Below are 25,403 nucleotides of genomic sequence, written 5' to 3' on the forward strand. Positions count from 1 at the left end.
GAACATGCCCATGTTGAGATAAAATCTGCACAGACATGGCAAGATTGCTGCCAACCACAGGGCTACACAATTCTAACAGAATCGGGAACACCAACGAAGTAGCTGCAGTGTTAACCATTGCCACCAGTATCACACAGGTGATGGTTAAAATGACAACAGCTGCATGAGCTTCATATTGGTTGGAGCTTTTTATTCTGCCTGATTCCCTTGGAGGACTCAGAAGTGGTACCAAGAATGGGCAGGTTTTGTCCTGGTGTAGGTCAGGCAGACACTGTCCATGCTCGTGACGCTGAGTGCAGGATCCAGCAGTTATCAGGGCTCAGCATGGCCACAGGGCCAGCGCTGGCCATAGCAGACCTGTTTTTCCACTCATCCTCCCATATTGTCTAGATCTAAAGACAGGTGCTATGCAGAGTGGGGAGGTGGGCAGGACAGAGCTGGGTGACAAATTGAAGTAAAACAGTACTTTGACCCCCACCTATGTCAAAGAAGCCAGATGTATGACCCCCCAAAGTGTTCCCATTTTACAGGCTGGAAAATGAGGCAGCGGTTCATGCCATGCCTGGCATCATCAGGCTTCAGGGGATCTAGGCACAGGGGCAGAAACTCATCCCAAATCCCTGAGCTTTCACCCACACCCATCCCTGCCTTCCTGTCAGACTCATAAATGCTTCTTTGTGCTAATTTGACCATGGTGAAATGAGGCTGCAGCTTGAAGCTTATATACAGTCTTGGGAAGGGTCCTGATCCTGTAGCTGAAATATTTGCAATGCAGGCAAGGGCAACCAAGAGCAGCAGTGAGTGTTTAAATCACTGCTCACCCTGGAGCCACCTGGACCTCAACCCCATCTCTTTCACCTCCAGTTGTTTGTAAAGCCTTTCTCCACCCAGGGGGAATTTTCAGCCAGATGCGTGTAGAAATTCTCAGATTGATTTGATTTTTGGGGGGAGGCAGGGGTGTTTAAGTGAGGGGGTTTTTTTGTTTGTGTTTATTTCTCCCCTCAGAGCTGCCTTTCATTGCACATTTGCTAGTTCTGGAAGACAACACCCTGCTGACACTTAGAGAAGCATCAGTGAATAAAGTCTGTTGTACAGGCTGCAAAGCCATCTGGACTTTCTGCTGAAAAGGTTGGACATGGTTTTAGGCAAGATTTTATCACGTTTGAAAAAAACCCACTTCTGTACTCAGTACCTCTTCCAAGGTTGATGTCAGATATTTTTTTTCCTTTTGTCAGTTGCAAAACAAAAAAAAATGACAAACAGTTGGAAGGCAGTAAGGATGGAGATATAAATCTCTAGAGGAAGCTTTGTCAAAGGTAGTGGAGTATAAACAAAAAATAAATTAGTTTTGGTGTTATCAGAAACTGGACAGACTTCGATTTGTATAATAGTTTGTCTGCATTTCCAGACCACTTAAACAATACTTCTGTGAGGCAAAGTACAGACACAAAGTACAGAAGAGGTGAGGGAAATGGTTAAACAACACAATCACTGGAGAAGAAGGGAAGAAGACAGGCAAGAAGACAAAGGTGTAATGGCAGACAGCCTTGAAATCCTTCACCTTTTTGCTTTTATCATTTTCAGGACCTCCAAGCAGAATATTTTACCTTGCTGTCCATATTAATCAATGCTTGAGTCCAAGAATTTTGTGTATCCCTTGTGTACTACACCCTTCCTACCCAAGTTTTGGCAGGACAGTTTCATAGACTGAAAAGTGTAGCATAAGGCTTGTGTGGCAGCTCCTTCTGGCTGAGGATCCCTGTGAGCAGGGCAGGAGAGAGAAACATGACAAAAGTAATTTATTAGAGTGCCCTTTAGGTTATGTGCAACTTAACAAGTCAGCTAACAACCTCCGATTACCCTAAAAACACAGGTTGGTGAGACAGTTTTATATATTCTGAGAGCTGGGTATGAAGTATTCCTCTTTTTGTGAATTTTGGGAGATTTTTTTCTTATCCCATGGCTGTACAAAGGAGCCCAGAGGTGTAATGCCAGACACCTTAGAGATGCTTTGAGGTATCCTTCCTCAAGTATGGTGTACTGGCAGAAGGAATATATTCATATGTGTATTAACCTTTTTTTTTTTCTAATCTGTAAAGTAAGAATTGCATATTCTATTTCTTGTCTTTGACACTGATTTGCCTGGGCAAAATATTGAAGCAGATTGTCTCTCAATTTAATTATTAATTATATAGGAATAAGTATATTTACCTATCCGACATAAATTTTACAGGGTTTGGTCAATTTGTAGCTAAAGTACATTGAGATGGAGGAGAAGGTAATGGGGCAGGGATATTTGGGTTTTAGAGCATGGGCTAAAACTAATGCTGAATTTTTAGCTTCAGATGCAGATTCTTGGCAGATGTAAAAATATGAAAACTCTTTCCTAATTTCAGCAATGTTATTTTAATTGCTGTTGTTTGTCCAATAAGGAACAGTAAACTGGGGAGGGACTGCTTTAACTCCAGCCCCAGGCATAGACCAGTCCGAAATGGCTCTGTGGGTGCCTGAGTGGCAATTGGGATTCGGGTGAAATCATGGTTCTGCCCCTCCTAGCACAAAGCCACTGCAGATGATGAGAACTCTCCCTGCTAATTACACATGTGAGAAGAAGACCAGAGAAGGATGAGGTAACGTGAAATGTAGTTTCCTTTACCACCTCTCTCAGCCAAAGGAAAGGTTGCAGCTGATTTTGAGAATCCTTACAGTAAATGACAGCAAGATCTTTTACAACAGGAAAGGAAAAAAATTCCAGTGTCTGTACAGTAATTGCCGTACAATGTATTATATGCCTTGCTCTGCAGTGATTCAGAAAGTTGAGTGATGCCGCGCCTTGCTGGGATCAGCAGTTCAGAATAGATTAAACTTGTTTTGGACACTGCCTGCACCCTGCTTTGTCTAACAAAGCATGTGTGTGATGGGAAAGGCGCTTAATAGCGCAGACCCTTAATGAGAACCATAAACACACAGGCATAGATTTTCAAAGTGATGCTCAAGGGATTTGATCAAGCACTGTTCTCTCCCTGCTTTGAGCATTTACCCAAGAGCTGCTAACTGGTTAGGCTTTGGGAAGAGAGTGGACCTCAAACAGATAAGAGAATTGTATGTGACAAGGGTTTTGACACCATCAGTTTCCAAAGGATATTCATTTTCATGCACCTAAGAAAGATAAAGCGAGGAAACTGAAAACTGAAATTATATTTCTCAGATGATTTTATTAAAAAGAGACATCTCATAATATGAATCTAAAATCTAGTTTTTCATAGAGACCTTTTTACAGAGTTAGCCATTCCTAGACACTGGTGGCTTTATAGAGCTTTTATCTAGCTAAAGAAAACCCATTAGTGCTAATTTAATATCTGTAGTGTACAACAGCTTGACACCTGAGGCTTGTCCTAAAGCAGGCACAAGGCTGTAAAGTGAACACTACTTCATTTTCTGAATTATTCAGCACTTGCAACCAACCTTATGTGTGCTTCTGTAGGAAGAAGGCTTTTGGACTAACAATCAGTAAAAGAAATGAAAAAAAAAACAAACAAACAACACCTCCTTTCTGGTGTTTGTTAGCAGGTGCAGTACTGACTTCAGGAATGATTCTGCAAAATTGGTATGGACATTCTTCATTACCAGAGCGACAAATGCAGAGCTGTATGCAGGAGCAAAGATGGAAAACTACCATGGCCTCCTTCGGGGAACAACTGTTCATGGTGGTGGAAAAGCTTGTTTACTCTAAATTCATTGAAATGGTGCTTATTGGTAGCATCTTTTTAGAGCAAGATGAGTGCAGACAGTAATGAATCAACCTCAGATAGAGGGGCTCATATGTTAGCATCCTAACATTAGCACACTAACGTGAATTTAAAGATTCTAATTAAATCTACATACAAAATGTTTTCCTTCTAAATAGAAAACCATACTTTTTGGAGGAGCTGGGGCATTTGGATTTGACAGCATTTCCTTTTTCAATAGTATGCTTATTTTATGTGTTCTATTTTCTTTCAGTCACTCCAGGGGTTTCTGAAACAAATAAAAAGATACATTATATTGTTTGATTGATTCCCTGTAGTCAAAGGATATATTAAGAAAACAGACCATTTTTTTTCACTGAGCTCGTAGAATAAACTTCTCTTTGATCTTTATACTTCCTACTGTTGCTACAAATTTCTTTTGAGATATTTAACACTGATTAATCTCATTTACAGGATTCCATAGCAGTACAGGTACAAATTCAGAAATGTTTTCATTATAACCGAACTTACATCATAGCTATCGGTTTCTAAATTTGTCCATTCCCCACCCTAAATGCCCCAATAAAAGCTGGGGGGGTGAGTGTCCCCCATTTCAAACCTGATATTTGTATATAAAAATTCGATATTGTAAGAAAAAATTTTATGAACTTTGGCACAGTACCTCTTAACCAGTCATGGCTCAAAATCTCACTAAAAATATTTAAAACAAAATTTTAAATATTTTTTCGTGGTCCCTAGTAAAAAAGTTTCAGACGCAGAAGAGGGCTTTCAGCTGACATTTAGCCACTCAAGAAACATCACAAGTGAGAAGCCTGTTGCATCCTTTAAGTATTGCTGGAGCATATGCTTGGTATATGCCCAATTCATCAAAATCTGATTAAATGTTCTTTTGCAGACCATTCATTAAAACAGGGTCAAATCTAAAACCTGAAGAAGTTGTTGGGAAATCTTATGCCAAGATTCACCAAAGATGAACCTTAACTAATCCTCCCATTCCACATATCTCAGCTTAATTTCTCCATGCATGCTGTATCTTCCGAACTCCTACACAGGCAGTACTATAATTTTCATAAGCCCTAAGTTTGCTGTGAAACCCAAAAGACAATTGGGTGAGAGAAGGAATTTTCTATTCTGACCCTCATTCTTGGGTCTTTTGGGGCATTTTATCATTCTGTCTGCCACACAGGGACTATGTTCTAAGTATGTCTCACAGCAGCCAGCACACTGCTGATATTTAGTAAATGATCACTAATGATAGAAGCAACTGCGTGGAGGCAAATATGTTTTGTGGGGCCTGGGAAATTAGCAGAGCAATCAGCCTCCAGCCGGGGTGAGGGAGGAGAGAGAAGTAGGCAGCAAATAATCACTTTGAGCCCAGGAGCCAATTGCACAGTCTGGACAAGCTGGCCAAGTCAGCTGAGGTCAACTAAGCCACTGAGGAGCCTTCATTGATGCAGAGCAAATTTGGGACATTTGATGATCACAGAAAAAAGAATTCATTGAGGTAGCTCAGCATCATATGTAGCTAAAGCATTTGTACTAGGACTATGAACAGATGGGGGAGAGTGATGAAAGTGGTTCTTTTGACTGAATCAACAGGACCAGTTGATGTTCGTCATCTATCTTGATAAGAAAACTGTGAGGATATTTAGTGTCAGAAGCGCATTATTGGAGTTTTCATTAGAAGCTCAGTGTAGAAATGTGCACCCAGCTGCTGCCCCATGCAGCCTGTGCAGCATGTGCCCCATGCCCTCTGAAAAGCATGAATGAGAAGACCTCTCTGAATCAGGATGTACACAGGATATACAAGCATGGTCAGCTAAAATGAAACATATAGCCAGACAAAATAAAACCATGTCCATCTAAGATAAAACAAAGCCCATATATGCTGACCTTGAGTGATAAGCCAAAGCCAGACATAATGATCAATACTGTAGGAGTTATGATCAGAGAGAAATAATTACTGCACATCTCAAGGAAAGCACCACGATGAATTCCCTGACAGTGCCTTGGTTTTGAGTAATATTCTGCAAATGCCTGTACATTCTGAAGGATGGCTGAGTTATGATGGGCTGTGGACTGCAGCCTCCAGTCTGCCTGCAGAAGTCCTTGTGCGACTCTGCTTGGAGAATCTCATCACTGACAATGCCATTTGCCTCACAGGTCCCTGAAAGGTGTGTTAAAATTGCCCCTTTTCACCTCTGGAGAAGTTGAACTCATGGCAAAGCAGGGCAAGGATTGAGCCCAGCCTGCAGCCCACGGCCAGGGAGCTTCTACCCTCCTTCCTTCCTTCCACAGATCATCCTGCCTCTCCATTCCTCTAGGTTCTTTTCAGCCCTCTCCACCATACTAGGGGACTTCCTGGTGCTAAATTGATGCTAGAAGACTGATGGTGGAGGGCAATCCATGACCCTCGGCTATTTCTCTTCTCAAGGCTGCATCTTGAAGATGATGTAGTACCTGGAAAGAGCCTGACTAATTCATTGACTTGAGGATACAATCACTTAGCAATGAATCTCCAACTAGCTACAGCAAACTTATTTACAAGCCTGAGAAAAAATATGTTGTGTAGCAATTTGCTACACACCCTGACCAGAAGCAGCTCTTCTGGATTGATCTTCTCTGTGCATTGTTTTCCTCCCCTCCCAGTTAGACAGTGAGAGTTCTCTGCAGGAAAGAAATACACGCTCCTGGTATCAGTGAGTGCATGTTTCCTCCTCAGACAGCAAAAAGAACGAGGTATGCATCTGCTTTTATCTGTGAAGAGAGTTGTGAACTTAATTCAACCTGATCCTCATTCATTGTGTTCAACATTTACCCCCCAAATGTCAGTGAGGTTCTGGAAAATAAAGTACTAGAAAGACAGGAGAAACAGAGCCCTTGGTGATATCTGTATAGTTGAATATTTCTTCCCATCCATATGCAAATCTAACCTTTTTGATATTTCAACCCTATAAACCCTAAGACAGGATTTCAATAGGAAATGTTTACTAAAGGCTTTCTCCTTTATAATCTATTGATTTTAATATCCTTACTATTCCTGTTGAATGTCAGTTTTACCCTGAAGACTCCCATTGCAAACTTGAACACATTTAATTATTTATACCATTTGAAATATTAGTGCCAAGAAATCACTAAAAAGTTTCTGGTTCTGTAATGGCATGATCTAAAGTTTGATTTTCCTTTGTGAATAACACAAGTAATTTGATATGGTAATCAAGGACAGATGAATACTTCAGACAGTACAGTGCAGTTTTAATAGTAATGACACCTATTTTTCATTTTTCCATCCTCCCTGTATATGTTAAAATATAGTTCATTAAGTACTGCAGAATCTTTCAGTCTTTTTTCACAGTGAACAGTATAGCATTACATTTTCTTTCTTCTGCCAGCTGCCTGAACAAGAAACTTGCTTCCACCAGTGGCAGTAAGCATTTAGGCAATGTGCAAGGTTTGAGTCCAACCAAGGGTAGATTCACCCCTCAATGGGGGTGCAGCAATCTTCTTTGCCTTACTCATATCACTCTCTGTATTCACAAGACTGAGCAAAGTTTTGATCTCAAAGAAATTCTCTCTGAGACAAATATTGTTTGTACAGAAAAATCTATGTGAGGACCTGTGAAAGGTAAGATTTTCATAGCAGGCAAAGCAAAGCATGGGATTTGAAAATAACTCAGCCCCTGGAAGGTCAGTTCTTCCCCAGAGTTGTGTTTTTTTACTCCCAATACCCCCTCAAAGCCAGTATGGCTGAGCTCACCGTGCCTGGCCAGGGCATGGGCATGCTTGAGCTCCCATCCTTGCCACTTGGGCCTTATCTGGAACATCTTAGAGTCAGAAATACTTCCACTGGCTACAGTGGCAATTTGTATCAGACCACAGTTTTCCAAGGGGATTAATGCCCTAAGCAGAAGCCCTCCTAATTCCAGCACTCAAGCAGCTTTTGAGTATCTATTCTGCCACGTATTCCGGCAAAAATTTTTAGAGTTCTAACTGTATCTTTTAATTTTTTTCACCCCTGTCCCCTGCCCTGAGCTGTGATTTCTCTGCCCTTATGTGACCAGAGCAATTGCATGCACTGAACTGCTCTTTCACAAGGAAAGTTCCTACTCTTCTTTTTCCCTCATCTTCAGAAATTTTCCCTTTGTCTTCTACCAACCTAATAGCTGTTCAGAAGCTGCCAAGATGTATTTGGCTCTTGTGCTTGCTCCAGATGGAGACTTTTATTTTCACTCATATCTGGCAGTAAAAACTGTGGTTTCACCAAACACAACTTTTCTCTGAGATTGTTTTGATAGAACAAAAGAACCATTCCTTTTGCACGTGGTTTGTAAGTTATTTCTGACAGCAGATAACATAGTCTAGCCTGTATCCTGAAAATTCAGTGAGGCTCACAATAGCTGTAAATAGTTGGATTTTTATGGTTTATATCCCATCAGGAATGACCATCTGGATATGTATCTTTTAGTAGTCTGGGATTATTGTTTAAAAGTAAAGCTAGAAAATCTCTGGAATTGAATCTGTCGTTCTAAACTGAGCAGGGGTAAATGTACTGACTCTTATCTCCACCATATCTCTCCTGTGTGCATTAGATATATTTGTAACCAGTCTGTGTTTCACAGAAGCATGGAGAACCAGTCTAAAGGCTCTAAATAGGCAGAAATGCTGTCACTGATTTCATTGCACAGAACAAGGTCGAGCCAAATAGCTGCTCTGGTGTGCACTAGAGGGGAAAGCAGGGTGCTGTATGTATAAGTATAGGCAAGGAACCTAACACCATACCCAGCTCTGTCACCAGGGTAACTTTCAGGGCCAGAGTGTTCAAAGCCCCAAAATTAATGCTGCACTACAAGGATCAATATTCAGGGCATCAAATCTCTTCAGGGCTGAGCCATGGATCTCGTCTTCTTATTTTTCTCTCTCTGCAAAATAAACTGCTCCTTTTCCCCCTTTCCACGTTACTTTGGAATATCCATTTGGAAATTTAGGGCAATAAGATAGCCTGGAAATGACCTCTTAGATTAGGCACTGTTTCTGGTGGCTTTTCCAGCATCCTACATATATTCTTGTATGTCACTCCTTTGCTTCTATTAGTTTCACTGGCTTCCTTTTAGGCAATGGATTCAAGACAAAAAAATGTTTGCCTGACTTATTTTAGCTAAGAGGCTTCATATTTAATGGATTTGCTGTTCTTTAATGTCCCAGGTCACTCCTAGAGATCAGCAAATGCCGAATTTCTTATCGTCCTTAAATGCTATCTGAAGTCATGTCGTTATTTTGCCTTTAGTGAGTTTCTTTGCTCTCTGGCTTTGGAACCTACTGCCAAATGAAGTAAAGAAAGCCATGACTGTGGGGATTTCTAAATCCAAAGTTAAAAGTTATTTGTTCTGTTTAGCATTTTTAAAATGATTCTTTTAGGAATTGTATGTGCCTCTAAGCTAATTAACTCTTAATGAGCACAAAATGCCCTGGGATGCAGATTTGGAGGGTACTCTAGAAATGCAGGCATGGATTGGACTGCAATACTGCAGGAGATGAAATTTATGATTTGATTCTTTTTTTAAATGATGGTGCAGATATTTTTATTGAGATACTCATTTTTTCCCCTCATCTTTCTTTCTAGTCTAAATAAAGCTGATCAGATTTTCAGTCCACCATATGGGGCCCAGTTATAACAGTTCTGCAAACACACTTCAGTTTTCCGTTATGGATGAAGTCACTGTTCAGTAGGGAAAACAAGTTGAGAAACAAACTTTCATATTATGAAAGACAGGCAGTGTTCCAGCGCTGAGCACTTAACCAGAGCATCAGGAAATCAGAACACCTGGCTGTGCCCAGCTCCGTGCTATTCCCCTGGACCAGTCCCTCACCCTTTTAGTGCCTTCACTCATTCATCTGTAAAGGAACCATAATTGCATTTATATCACAAGGGTGCCTTGATGCTTGACAAATGAGAATTGACCCAAAATTCATCCTTCAGAAGCACTGTATTAACAATACCTTGCTCACATAGTGATTGTGGACAATTAGATTAGAAGAGGTATAAATGCAGTGAAAGTGAAATTCCATTTAGGAACTGTCAAGCTGTTCTTGATAATTTTGCTTAGTTTTCATCTAATACTAGTGTAGAATTTTGCATGAATCTCCCAGAAAGTGTTTATGTGTCTCTCTTCTTCTTTTGAAAAAAGTCAGCATATTTTATTCCATGTTAAATTAAATTGGTTTTTGGGCAAATGGTTTGTTCCCAGAACAATATTTTGGAAAGCTACATTTAGCAAAACTAAGACAAATTATTGTGTCAAAGAAATCCTATCATCTATGTATTTGAGCAAATTGCAATCACTTACAAGGTTTGTACACAGAAAAAATATTCCAGGTTTTATGAAAAGGGGGTTGCCTAATTGTTGTTATGTTTTATTTAATTAGATTTTTTTACGTTTGCCATAATAATGTTTAAAATTAAACTGAATTTCCACAACAAACTGTAGAAACATATGGTGTACAGCCTGCAGATGCACTTAATGACAGTAACGTTGCTGATATTTGTGAATTACAACCTGCTTTCCTCTGAAAAATAGCTGTGTGTTCTCTCAGTTTAAAATACTGTGTTTTCCCCAACATGCTTTCGTCGCCATTAGCAGTCTGGAGAGTAAAAGAATGGATATGATCTTCTTAAACACATTTCCTTATTTCCACATTTCTGTGGATATTTCAGGGTTAGGGAAGTTGTGTATCAGACTCAACATCTCCTCTGTGTGTGCCATGAACCCACTTAAAGAAACCAGCTGAAGTCAAGGAGGTCTGTTTTACCACAGCCTCCTCTCAGGTAGTATATCCCAACACCAGAAGAAAAACAGGAATTGTTTTGCTTGGTCAAGCCACTTTTCCTAGGAAAGGCTCGATCACCTGTGGGTAACCAGACTTCAGGATGCCAGGAGATCTCTGTAAGCATTCCAGAGTAAGCTCCAGCTCCCAGGAACTGCTCCCAGAATGATTTTTAGTTACAGATTGGTTCCCCACAAGAAATCATATGGCTTAAAAAAAATCCTTGGGATGCTATTTTTTTATGTTCAGACTTGCAAAGCACTTTAAGAACAACTCATGCTCACTAAGAGCGTTCCACTGACTTATCTCTAATGTATGCCTGAGAGGCACAGTGCCAAACAAAGTGCAGAGATTAAGTAAATGAAAAGATATGAAACATTGCAGCAGGGAACCATTCCAAGTCATAGTGTTCTCAGGAGCACCAGAGCTGGTTTAGGTTCCTGTTCATCCATGCACATTCCGCAGAATTCACTTTTTAGACCTTTTCAACCTACTTTGCTTTAGTAACCAGCTTCCCAAGACTCTCCCTGGTGATTGGACTCACTCATATCTGAGGGTTCAGACCACACAGTCTCTAGTACCCAGTCCGTGGGAAAATCTGCCTTTCTAACAAAGCTGCTGTGCTCTGGAGGAGACATGGCAGACCAGTCCCTCAGCACTACTGCATAACTGTGAACTGCAAGCAACATCTTTGGTAGGATGTGCAGGCACAGGTTACCCTTTCTTTCTTCCCAGTCTCTCTCAAGGTAGAAGCAGGACAGACCACGGTACTCCTCTGACAAATTCCTGAGCTGACCACTTTACCTTAATAGTAGCTGTGAGTCATTAAAAAGTCACCTTGATTGCAGAAATAGGTGGTCTTTACCTATAAACCAGGCCTCAGCTCAGCTCTCAGGTGTCAGTGGGCTAATGGAAATTTTCAGTGGGCTCACAGAAATAAGCGGTTTGGTAGGACACACATCTGCCTCTTCAGCTCACTATAATAAAGTGCTTTAAGTTCCTGTGAGGTGATCTAGACCAGTGTCTTAAGAGACTGAAAAAAAGGTCAGCCTTGAAGTCTTCTCCCTTTACCCCCAATCCTAGTCAACGTGGGTCTCTTAGCTGTAGTGCAGTTAATTTGGCCATTTCTGAGGGTGCTGTAGGTAGCCGAAGAAGAGAGACTCACTTTAGCTTTGCTCAGGTAGGTGGTGCTAATTCTAAAAGGGACCTCTCAGCTGCTGGCAGCAGGTGGATAATCTGCAGAAACGCCCAGTTTCCTCAATCAAAGAAGTGAAAAAGTTCTTTCTGACTGTGTCTTTCAGGATTTTGCTGACTCCGTATACCAAATGGTTACACAGAAGTTCCAGGAACTGACAGACAATTTCACTTCCATGCATGCACGCCACAAAACTCTTGCAGGCATTGTGATGACCAAAGGTAAGATATCCTCTCATTTATTTTCCTCTGGCATTTTTCATGACTAAGTAATACATTATTTACCTGGTTCACAATATTGAAGGATGACTACTCACACACAGAAAAATAAATAGTAATGCAGTGAAAAGAAGCATTAAATATTTACACCTCAAGTAAGTTCACACTAAAAATATTGGCAACAGAGTTAAAGATTTATTCATAAATATGTCCCTATGTTGCTTTGTTTACAGGACAAAATGCAGGCCTCTGATTTTGTGTTTTCTTTAGATGGAGGGGGGGTGTTATTTATCAATAAAAGTGGTATTATTTATTAATTACTTTCTTAACTCTGGAAACACCAAGTTCCTGTTGTACAAGGCTATCATAAATCTTGTTTTAGACTGACAACAGAAGCAAATCTCGGTCCTTTTCCTTTCCAATAAAAAAAAAATCAAACTCAGAGCATGTGTAATTTTAGTTCTGCTCTGCTCTAGCCTTGGGAAATACTTATCAGCAGGGTCAAAATTTGATACTCACTCCTGTTAAGGCTTAACTGATTGACACATACTATGTGGAAATCTTTAGTGCTTTCATGAAGCAGTTGTAGATGGTCTTTCTTTCTTTTGCGAGCACACCTCAGCTGGGGCATCTCAGTATTTATGAGGATGTCAGCAGTGGAGATGCTTCCATGAACTGCATTCTCACTCTGACATGCAGAGCAGCGGATCGAGTGTAGAAATGAGGGGATAAGCTCAGAGGGGGAAGGCATGTATAATTCATCCAGGCTTGTCTTACTCCTTCCTTTCAACAATTGCATTAGGTACATTCAATAGAGACAGTTGTGAATATTGCAAGACAGCAGGATGGAGACAGGATTTTCTGATGGATCTTTTCCAACCACAGAGCCTAAATGCAGCTAAGATTTCTGTGCTGAGCAACTTCTTCCCCTTTCTGATATGAAAAGAAGAAGTAATCCTCTCCTGACATTAGAAGTCAAGAAGTTGACCTAAAAGTCTTTTAGACCTCTGGTTGAAACTAAACTACTCCTCAGCTAAATTTGTTATAATTTTCTTATTCTGCTTTGGATCTGAAATGATGGACAAGTCTTCCATATTTTAAGTCCTGCACAGACGAAGTGTTTTATAAACAGGAAACATGGTTTATAAGTCCCCTAGATCACAGCAGTCGTATTCAGTATGAAGGAAAATAAGAATGTGATTGACTTTGGGATGTGAAAGATGCACACTAGACCCAGCATACCACCTGCCTTGTCAGTCAGATTTCTTGACTGTGGCACACATCAGATTTAAACAAAGTTCTGTGGTTTATTTAGAGGAGCTCTTTCCAAGCAGAACCACAAGGAAGAATGTTTAAATATACTTTTCATAAGAAACTAAGCTACAGGAGCCAAGAACTGTTGCTTTAACCACATTCAGGGTGGGGGGAGAGGGTCTGTACCCAGCTCAGTGTTCAGTTCAGTTTTCTTATACTCAACGTAGAATTGTAAGAAATGCCTGTAGGAATTTCATCCCATTCTACCTTGCTGAGAAACTACTCTTACATTCTTTAACCCAGGTCTAGACCAGCTTTATAAAGCACACTGCAGCCTTATTGCTACATGTCCAAAGCAGCGGATTAAAACTCCACACCATATGAGAAGAGTGGCTACTGAAAGGAGAAATAATTTTCAAAATCATGGTTTCTGAGTGCATGCAATGCTAGGGGAAGGAAAGGGCACTTCCAGACCTTTGTTAGCCTTGTTGGGTAGTTGAAGCTGTCTGTACTGAAAGTGTCCTCATGCTGTCTGTTTTTTTGATGAGTCCCATGCCCTCAGAGGGATTTTACAAATTTGTGTTTCATATTTCATCTTAGTCAGCATTAAGACAAAATATAATTTTACTTATGTTCACAAACCATTTCCCTCAAGGCTTCTTTTTCAATTATGAATTCCCTTTCATGGATTTGTTCAATCTGTCAGCCATCCAATTTGTCAATATCTCACTGGTTTTGTGGAGCTTAGGAAAGAAATTTGCAGATATGAAGTGATTCACAGAAGATGCAAAGCTAGAAACAGCCTTGTCTTAGTACATTCTCCAGGAAGATTTGAATTCTTTCCAGCACAAGAATCTCAGCCAACCGTGGCAAGATGAATCATTTGCTATTTGTGTCATTATTTTCTGTACTAAAGTTGTAGATTCGTGGTCTGTTCTTCACCATTGTTCCCAGAGGTAGCAAGGACTTTTGAAAGATTGCACAGACAGGTTTTCCACATCAAACACTCAGATGAGTACCAATATAGTTTTAATATAAAATTTGTCAGAAGGTCTCTTAGATCTCTGCAAACAATTTACTAACAACATCAACAAAACCAAATCTTGTAAAGTCTTGTTGCATTTATTATGATACACACCCATAAGAGACAAAAACTGATTTGTTTTACCTTCTTTTCAATTTAATGTCACCTGGACTACAAGTGGATTTTTCTGTGCTTGTACAGTTTTCTGGCAAAGCTGGTAAAAAGCACAGTGTGATTCTGTGATGACTGCTGTTAAGATAATGCAAAATCTGTACAGAGGAAACAGAATTGTGCTAGATCGGTTTTCTTTTTCTGAACTCTGACATTTTTTTCTCTCATTTCAATTTCCCAGGGAAACCAAAGAGAGTTACATTTGGGCAGTGTAATTGACTTATGCTGTAGCACCCAGGGCAAACTCCAATGTATAAGAAAGAAAAAAAATGTCGAAAATTATGTTATTGACCCACTGTGAAAGTTCTGCAGTAATAAATTGCTAGTCAGAAAAACAGGCAGTCCAACGCATTTAGAAATGCTTTGCTCTGAATTGTAATGACAATTAAAATCTCTGTGCATTTTTTTAAAGTAAGTTTTGAAAATATTTTATTAGTAGACATCAAGATAGTCTTGAAAAAACCAGCCTAGGCAGTAGCAAATTATCAGACTAGATACCAGCTGATGTAATATAATAATTGAACATAATAATAATTTTAAAAATCACATAACAGATCTAAATAAATGTTTCAGAAGATAGAAGAGATGAAATAAATTATTTAGTAGTTCTTCAGTTATAATGTATTTGAAATCTGCCAGTACTCTAACATATTCCAATTTTGTTGAAACACTCAGAGAAGATTGTTCTATGAAAAATTGTTTGATTCACTCTAGGAAAAGGTGTTTAACAAATAAGACAATGCATTCAAATCTTCCACATACAGGAAGTTGTAATCCACAGAATATCTCCAAGTAGAACAATAAATATACTTGTCATTGTAGCATAGTATTAATATGAGGACCTAAGTTTTACTGCACACGAACTATCCAGATAATTCCCCTGACTTGTCTGAAGACACAATGGGTTCACATATGGTAAATTAAGAACATGAGTTCACCTGTGGAAAAGACAGTCTGGAAAACACCAAGTCAAACACAAACCATCACCTCAGAACAGGTATATTTATCCAGGCATGTGATGCAAGGAGTCAACTTCCTTTGTCGTGTTTTGCATTTGTGGCTTTGGATAAATCCAAAGTTTGTAAGCCAGAGGTGGGCAAGAGGCTGGAAGGGGACATAGCCAGGACAGCTGTCTTCAGCTGATGCAGAGAGTATTTCTTACCATAGGACACTGTGCCCAGCAATAAAAGTTCAGGGAAAGAAGTAGAAGGGGGAGACAGTTGGGTTTATGGTGTTTATCTTGCCAAGTAACCATGGACTATCATTATCTCAATCCATTAGTCTTGCCTTCCTTCTATTTCCTCCCAGTCCCACAGGACAGAGGAGTGAGCAAGAGACTGGGTGGGTATTTGGCTCTTGGCTAGAACAACCAATATTTCATTCCAATAGCAGCTGTTTCTTGATGTTGTTGTCATGGAAAGGTTACCCATCAACTCCCTGTCTTTCTGTCTCTCAGCTGCAATTTGGACATCTTACTTTAACCCACTGATCTGCTGTACCTTCCCACTGAAAAGTCAAGAAAGGTAATATTTTCTAACACAGGGCACCAAATGCAAGACTGCAGCACTCTCATATACCTCCAGTCCTCATGCCCAGAGTCACAGATTAGGAGGCTGAGGAGCCTCTGGTGAGAAAGCAGCACTTGTTGGGCTCAGCAAAGAGTGTGGACCCACCACGGGTCACCAGGCAGGGCAGCTGCCTTCACCACTGCACAGGGCACTGAGGAGAGAGCACGGATAGTGCTGCCCATCCCCCGGAGCCAGGAGATAGGAAGTCACAGGGCAGGGCAGAGCAGGGTGGGAGGTGTGAGCCACACACCAGTCTAGAGGCTGGTGGCATTCACACTATTTACACCATGGATAGAATTTGGCCTTTGCCAGTTCTGAACAGATATGGGCACACATTTGTGCTCTACCTGAAATCAGAAGGCACAGTAAAGAATTCCTGTCACTCAGTGCAGAGATGATCTATTATTGCTGAGGTCCTCTTTGCAAAAAAAAACCCCTCCCATAATCATTAAGGACAAAATGAAACTGCTATTCAAACACTATTTTCCCATTTGTGTTTGACAAATCTTAGCAGTTTAAATACTGATAGGAAATTTTTGTCATGCTTTCTGTTAAAAATGAAGCATTAAGAAAGTTCAGTCCTTTTCACGGCAGTGTGGCATTCACAGAAAAAGGTTATGAGGTGATTTCTCACTTCAATTTTCTCCCTTCTATTTTTTTTTTTTTAAGACTGACAATCATTTTGATGTTAAAAGCAAATTAGGAGGTCTTCTCAGTTATCTTGTATGAAATAAAGATGAACTGGACAAAAGAGCCCTAAATAGCAATTTCATGCTGTGATAAAAGATGGTAAATTATCATCTGTATCTCATGGAATGGATCTTAATCATTGCTAAGTGGAATAACAGAAAATACTAAAGTTGACAATACGTCTCCATGGATCTTAACAGTTACATTAAGACTCATAAAGCCTGACATCTAAGTACAATCAGGAATGCTGATGTCCAATTGATTTCTGATCCTTAGTATAAATAGGAAAGTTGCAAAGTAGTAAAATATAGAAATTCAGGCCTTCAGAGTATCAATCTGCTCCGTCTCATGCTGCACCTGAGTGGCCAAAACACTTTGAGAAACTGTGAATGATTTAAAGATTAGTGTCCAGAGCCCATTCCTCCAAGAAGACAGACACAGAAGTAATTTAGGCTCTCAGGTCCCATTTGCACAGTTAGATTGATGCTAAAAGCCTGGTCCCAAAGAGATTCCATGTTTCAATAAGAATTGAAACTTCTGAAATCAAAATTGGACGTCCAAATTGCTGACATCCTTTCAGAAATCTCATGAGGTCTCTTCGTCTTCTGCTGTCTGATGCTCCTAAGGACATGGCACAAAGTCCTTTGACATTCTTGGAAACATTATCAGCTTCTTACATGTGCCAAGATTGACACATCATCACCATATGACAGGTTTTCTCAAAATATTTTAAAACAGGTAAATAGATATGTAATTAGCAATCATGTATTTCAGAAATCTGTTTTTCTCTGGCTATAAACTCTTAACCAATAATCTTCAGAGTCTCTCTAAATAACCTTGAACCCCATAAAACTATCCCTTTTCCATAGCTGTAACTCTATTCCTGGATTTTGTAATGTGGACCTATAATGGGCATAGTAGTATTCATGCAACTCAATAGACTTAGGTTTCCAAATTCCAGCTGAAAGGACATTTGAGATTTTGTAGCTAAAACTCTGGCTCCACCAGCTTCATCGCTTCTATTAAAATGTGGGCTTAGGCATGCCGGGGCAAGTAGTCCCCCTACAAGTGAAACACTGTTTCTTCATCTTTTCTGCTAAATCAGTACTAAGGAGCAGAAAGTAGTTGAAGATAGATTACTTAGAAACAGAACATGAGGTGGAACAGAGTCCTGTAGCCTTGCGCAGACTGAGAGAAAAACAGATTCAGTGTCATCTCCCCAGGTCAGATTATATATACTGCACAAAACAACAAGAAATGCATGCACCAGCTGGGACCAAGTACAGAACTGGAGCTTCACTTTTGGAGGTGAGCACCCAAACCAGCACATCACACAGCCCCTCCTTGCTGTTATTGTCTAACCTAATTCTGTCCTCTTAGCTGTCAGGTAGCACAGATTTAGCAAGAAGAGGAGAAAAAAACCCTCTCATATCAGCAGTTTTAGGCACTTCCACAGGAAAATGACCCAAATAGGAAGGGAATTGAGTCCCTCATTTTCCACCAGCAGAAGAAGCTGTGGGTGCCTCTAGCACATCTTACTGGTGCCTTCTGGGCAGCTTCAGCAGCAAACATCTTCCCTGCTTTGCCCACTGGTTACTCTGGTTCCCATCTCAGAGCAGCCATCTCTTCTCAGACACTGGGCCTTTTATCCCTGACTATTTACAGTCTTTGGCCTTAGCTTTCCATTCTTGATGTTTAAAGTATTTTTCTGATTGAAACAGTAACTGACACTTCTCAAAACCTGGATGCAGACAAGGTCCTGGCTCTGTGTCACATAAAATTGCATTGGCCACAGGGATGGGTATAATAATTAGCATAAAACATAAAAATTAAAAATAGGCACTTCTGTTTCCTAAGTGTGTCAAGCAAGGAGCTGGCAAGGTCAGACTTTCATTCTGCTCTGTGATAAGCCAAACTGGAAGTTGTCCCAGTCTCAATACCAAGAGTGCACGTCATCCTAAAAATAGTAGTTTCTTTGGTGAATAAAGGCTTGGTGACAGCAACCATTTCTTTCACCTTACTGGCCTAGTAAAACACATAGGAAGATTTTTTTAGATCCAAGTACACTTAAGATTAAAAAAAAAAAAAAAAAAGGATTAAGTTCCTCCTGCACTTATCTGCCAAAATCCACATTTAGGATTTCATCCTTTCTCACTGCAATTAAGGACCTTATTACTATATAAGACTGTCAATTTACTTAATGCTCAGATATCAGTGGCAGAGCATTTATTAGAGAAAACACCAATATCCGCAGTCAGGACCTGGCAAGAAAAGTGCAGTACAGTCCTGTTTAAAAATTAAGAATTATGTGTAAACCCCTACACAGCTCTCTTCCTGAGGAGAAAGACACTATTCGAATTCACATGAAAGGAAAGGACCCTCGAATAACTTGATTATGCCACTAACAATTTAGGTTAAAAAAAAATCCTCAAGGATTTTGTATCAGGATGAAGCATGCAGGGGCTTGGCCTGACTGCCCCCTTCCCCCTCTGGATGTCCAAAACCCACACTGAGGAAAGGAAGGGAAGACAAAGGGCATGGGTGCTTTCAAGCACTGTCTCCTTCCACACTCCTCAGAAGCAAAGTTGATGGGATTTCATCCTTTCCATCCACTGAGGGGAGGAAAGAAATGGACCATAGAAATTAGAACTGGGAAAGACCACTAAGTCATCCAGTCCATCTCCCTACAAGCGCAAGATTGTTCCCTGTGGTGCGTTCCCAAGTGCTTTTTCCAGTCTAGATTTAAATGAATCAATTAGCAATGGGGCTTTCAACACCACCTTGGGAGACCATTCAAGCCTAATGGATCTCATTGCTAATAATTTTCACCAGTTATTCAGCCTGACTTTTATTTTCTTTGATGTCATCTCAGGACCTCAGTTGCACTGCTCTAAATTTAGTACCCACCTCTCACCTTTCAGGTACTCAGAAACACTTACACCATGTTCATAGTTTGTATATTTAATTTTTGTAGTCTTTCCTGCTTTTCACTATTGTCTTCAGGCCCAGCAGTTTTGCCTCTGTTTTTTGATTCACATCCACTTTGGCAATCTCCTTGCCATTCTTTTCCGAACTGGGAAATCCATCTTTTGAATGAGGCTTAATGGAAAGACCTGCATAGGAGTATCTTGCAAAATGGATTAGTGCAAGCATCCTTTGTCAGGCACCCATGATGTGATCAAACAGTACAAAATGGGCTTGTGTCAGAAAGGGATTTTTCTTCCAGAGGAGCTGGATTTGGAATTTGTTTACAAATAATGCACACACACAGACACACATCCATGGTTTGAGGGAAAATTTACCATGCCTGGCTGTAAAAGGAGAGCCACAGCCACTCTCAGACAATACCCTGGCTCTTGTTCCCAGCACAGGGGGGTCAGAGATCAGGGCAGAGAGGGGCATGACTCTGCCCCTGCTCCTTCACTGATAAAGATGAAGGCCATTGCAAAGAAAAGCCTTCCCTGGGCAGTGCGGTCAGAGGCAGGATTACTCAACACATTAATAAAGGAAGAAAATATGAAGCTCTCAGAGGCTCCCTCTAAACCCTCTCTTTCCACAGAAATACAATATATTCAGTTCCACACAACCCACAGTTTGATGTCAGGAAAAGAAATCCCTGTGCAACTCCAGCATTTCAAAGACTATGTTCAATTGATACCCCCAAATATCTGTAACTTCACTGTTAGCCACTTCTTCATTCCTATTATTTGCTAGCTGTGTATTTGCCTTTTGTTCAGACTTCTGCTATTACTTTTCATAAGCCCTTAACATAACTTCTTTCTTCCCAGACTTTAGTCAGCCACTTCACATCAGCTGCTCCCATCCATCTCAGGGCTGTTCTTCAGAGCACCTAGTTGCAAGCCATGGGATACAGACAGGGTGCTCACTGAAGTTCCAGGCTGCTGCTTGTCACTGAAATGATCACAGTCACCACCACTGATACAACAGAAAATAGACAGAAAAAACTGAGCTGCAGCAGAGTCTTTATGGTTGGTAGAAAAATGCATGCTGGTAATAGATGTATGCATACTGATAGTCATGCCTGCTGTACACAGTTCTTCTCTTATGGCCACATATTCATTCTTTTTGGAGTCACGAGTGTGGTTTTGCTCTCCATGCAGAGGTGGGGACAGCAGAGCTCCCTGTGTCAGGAGTGCATATTCTACATCGAAACTGAAAGACAAGGTACAACATGTCACACACCAATGCCTCAGTCCTCAGCTCCTTCCTTGCACAGACGTTTTGATTTCACTCCTCTTGAAACCTCAGAATAGAGGGCGTTGTAAATGCATCACCAAGCTGCAGGGCAAATGGACTAATGGACCTGGATAAACACACTCCTCACTTCTAACCATAGACCTACCTGCAGAGCAACAAATAACATATGGGGACAATGGTTTCAGCTTCCAGAGAAATGTGTCCTTTTCCTGATTTTTTTGAGGGAGGAGTTGAGAAGAGCTCTTTGCCTCTTTTGCAGAAGTATTTTCAATGGGACATTGCCCACTCCCAGGGTGTTGAGCAGCATTCCACAGCCTGGTAGCACAGTCCCTGCAGGGCTCTGCATGGGCTCAGGGACCTGCCTTGGGACACTGGGATGTGGGACTGAGTCCACAGCGTGTCCCTGCAGGCAGCTTTTCCAGCACCACTGCCCTTTCATGTCTTGACTATCTCTTATTACAAAATTAAAGCCATTCTAAGGATGTGGTAGAGCTGCCAGGGAAGAAGATAAGAGAAAATAATGCGAGACTTGTCAGTGCTATGTAACATCAAGAAATTTTCCTTCCCTAAACAAACCTGAAATGGAAACCTGAACTTATTCAGCTATGAGTAGAGGGTATTAAAAAAGAAAAAAAACTCCTCTGTGATCAGAGCTCAATTAAGCTGCCTTGAAAATTATTCCAAATACACTTTTTTGCAGATAACAATAGACAATCCTTTTGACTGATTTGTTAAAAAAGGTAAAGAAAGAGCATAAAATTATTGCTTATCAGAGAGAGAAGCAGCACCATTTAAAATAACATGAAATTGTATCCCATGAATTATTCACAAGGGCTGATGTTACACTATCATTATTTCTGGCTTTCCTTTTTACAATGTAGGATTTTGCGTAAGTTGTCTCCCACCCAATGAAAGAGGCGGGGTTTTTTTAATTAATCAAACCTGATTTTTCTGATTATTTTTTTCTAATTTAAAATGAATACATTTTGAGCAGTGAGTTGTCTTCATGGTGTCATGTCGAAAAAGAAGATAGATATCACCCCCCACTAGCAGTGTCTAAAACATGCAGTGCAATAGTCGCTTGCACACTGACTGGTGTTTCTTCATGTGCTGTGCCAGCTGCTGAGAAGCCAAAGTGGGATCCCAGCTGTACTCTGGCGTTAGCAGTTGTAAACTCCATCCTGTTCAATGTGAATTAAGCTCAATGAGTGTCACAGGAGTTCTCCAAAACACAACCAGTGTGATTCAGTTTTCTGATTGCATGTAACACCTCTTGTGATTACCTGGTGATTTTGATTCTCCATTTCCAACACATAAATATGCAGGGCCACAAATTCTATATTATGGATGGTCTTAATGATCACAGCACACTAGAAGTGAGGGTAACTGTATTAAAATCAGTGGAAACATTGACTAGACTAGCCAAAACTCACTTGTTTCATTGGTAGACTTGTGTCTCCAAGATGGGTGTAGACATTTTTTGTTTATAGCCATGACTGACTTGCAAAAGCCCAGCTCATAACTGTAGTCTGTAAGATGTCATCCAGTTCTCCATATCCAACTTATCTGCTGAGCAAGCCTTCATATTTTTTTGCTTACTGTCACTTCTGTCAGCATCTTTCTGAATCATCTCTTCTGCAAGCTCTGTGGCTGCAGGACTCGTGTTTTGGGAGGTCATGTAGGGAAGATAGCACTGTTTGCTTTCTGTGTGTAATAGCTCAGCTCAAGGCAATATGACTATCCATGAATATATCAATGTTGATACAATTATCCTTAATTGTTCTGGGGGGGGGGGAAAGCTGAAAAAAAAAACTCAAAAAGTTTAAACTTAAGGAAGGAAAAACGTTTTAAAGGCCGCAAATTTGTCCTGCTTGCCCTCTTATGATTTGAGGGGGTTTGATTGGTATTTTGATTGGTAAATTATATTTACTTGTAATTAGAGAAATCTCAGTAATAGCATCTGTCTACAGTGCAGAAAGCTGTACTTCTGCTGGCTGTCTACAGGTGTTCAGGGTCCATGAAGAGAAGCTGGTAATACTGAAGTATAATGCAGACTATCCAAAAGCAAGTATCTGAACTAGGCCAGATGAATCACCTCTTAGGAAAGTTCCTCTCCTTTGACTATAAAGAAAGTCTACAGCAATTAGCTCGGCTATGGACATCTCAACTCTAGTTATCCAGAACAGCTGAAATTAGTCTCATCATTGGTGTCAGCAAACTGAAAATAGCCTATGGTAAAACCCAGTTTCTTTTCTACAGCTTGGCTCTGATGTGAAAGTCTGTGCTATCACAAAAAAAATGAATATTACGGGGTTCCAGGTTGCCCCTCCCTGGCTGTGAGAGGAGCCCCTGCCTCTAGACCCCATGGTGGGCTCAGGCTTGCAGCAGAGCACCAGAAAGACTCATCACCTCACCAGATCATTAGACTGACTCTGTGATCAAAGGCAATGTGTCATTTATGGATATATTTTTGTTCCATAATGCAACTAATTAATTGACAAAATTTGTGAAGACAAAAGGCGGTGAATTTCCTCCCTGCTCTCTCAGCTGTCCTCAACAACAGGGTGTTATCCAGGACTCAGCCACTATGCTGACACAGCTCCCCAATTTCCTTTCCCCTGCTCCATTTCCTTTCCAAATTGAAAACCATTAGAAGTCTTTAGGCAAATAATAGAAACCTAATGCAGGTGTGTGTTATAAATTGTTCACTAGTTACTTTTAACCTAATGTCTTCTCAAACATTACTTTGCAGAAGGCAGCGAGGGTAGGAAATGACTCATGAACTCTGACGATCATTGGGTCAGGAGTTAAGGTTGTAATAATGTAGCCCATTTCTCTTTGTTTGTCAAATAACCTGAGCAGTTAGATCCCTGATCTTTCATCTGAGATTGACTCCCGTCAGTAAGAGCATGGGTCCTGCAGAGAGCAATCTTGGTCTAGGGTCATAGCCTTCTGTACGACAGAAGTGGGGAAGGTGCCATATGGCTGGTGGTGCCAGCTACTGCTAGTGTAGGGTTTACCCACTCACAAAGCTGTAGCTTTCCTGGCATGATTTGATTTTGTGCACAGTCTAGATCTGCTATATGTCTGAGGTTAAATCAATCAATGTTTAGGGGGTAGCTTTACTTTCGTAAATAGAAATGACTTGAGAAATTTGAAGTATTCTGCAGGCAAAATAAAATAGGAAGTAAACATTAATAACAAGAGTTAGTAATTACCAGGTTTAACGCAAAATAGACAAATGTACAGAAGTGCCTATTAATTCTGAATCACTGAAGCAAGTATCTAGGCTCCAGAGTTGCAAATGCTGCCTAAAATGTCAATGTGATTACTCAATGCTAAAATTCGCCTTCATCAGCTAGGGATCACGTGTCTTATTCTCAGAGAAAAATTCCTCCCGTGCTCACCGGAAATAATATCAAGCAGTTCGCAGGGGATAAACCTCCAACTCTGTGTATGTACAAAACAAGGCATGCTAGAGGACAATCTGTTAGCATAGATGCTCCTGAACACATCGGGCAACTGTCAGGTTGTTGGAAGTATTTCTCATAATTCTGGGTGCCCTCACAGGCAGCATTGAATGGTGCTATGTTGGTCACAGATCACTTTCCCCATTTGGCTCCCCAGTGAGGTGTAAATATTTCAGAGCTAATGCATAAGTCATGCACACCTGTGTTTCTCAGTGCCATAGTAGTGAGACATAACTCTTGGGTATTTCTGAGCACAGAGGAACATGGATTATTTTCTGACATTGTAAATGGAAAATACATGGAGATTTTTAATGTTTAACACTCAGATTGCTTCTGCAAATTCTTGGAAACCGTTGCCTCCAGCCCCAGGCAACATTTAAGTGATGTTCTGCAAACAACTGCACTTTGCCAGGACTGGCAGACTCCTCAGGCTGTGTCCACACATGACTACCTACTGGGGCCCCATATCACTGAAAGCTAACATATGGAGTTAATTCACTCAAAAATGAACACCCTAAGCACACTGGCTATTGCTGTGCAGGTGGACATTGTGATAGCAAACAACATCAGAGGATTTCATTTTATTGCTGCATTAAATAGGTGTTGGATGCTTTTCTGTTTCATTTGTAGCTAAGTCCAGATCTTATAGAAAATCCTGTGTGCATTCATCCAATTACCCTCAGATGAGAAGAGAAAAAGAGTTAAGTTTATTTATGGATAAAATGTCTGAAATAATAAAAGACATAACCCTGTGTACTGGACTGATTGAGAGGGGTGAAGAAGGTATGGCTCCCAGAGAGCAGAAGAGCAGGAGGGCTTCCCCAGATGGTTTGCTTTGTATTTGCAGAGCCTGGTGCTTTGACTGAGAGGTGAAGGGGGAGAGGAGGAGGCACACCAGAGGAATGCTAATGTAAGGAGAAGGAAGCAGTTGGTCTCACTGCCCTGAGAAGGATATTGACAGAGGTCCTCAGTGGTAGGCAGAGAGGCTTACGGGTTTCTGTACAAGGGAATTGCCTCCTGGTGT

At 40.7% G+C, this 25,403-nt stretch overlaps 1 protein-coding gene across 1 annotated transcript in view; it reads left to right on the plus strand.

Annotated features, from left to right (window-relative positions):
- Positions 1–25,403, plus strand: part of ADARB2 (adenosine deaminase RNA specific B2 (inactive)) — a 109,269-nt gene that overhangs the window by 37,627 nt on the left and 46,239 nt on the right. Inside the window, exon 3 of the mRNA XM_051812899.1 lies at positions 11,873–11,987. Within this exon, the coding sequence (XP_051668859.1) occupies positions 11,873–11,987 (115 nt within the window). The remainder of the gene's footprint in view (positions 1–11,872; positions 11,988–25,403) is intronic.

Source organism: Manacus candei, unplaced genomic scaffold, assembly GCF_025592945.1.
Source record: "Manacus candei isolate 608988 ecotype Guabito, Panama unplaced genomic scaffold, ASM2559294v1 h1tg000089l, whole genome shotgun sequence".
In the NCBI taxonomy this organism is placed as follows: domain Eukaryota; kingdom Metazoa; phylum Chordata; class Aves; order Passeriformes; family Pipridae; genus Manacus; species Manacus candei.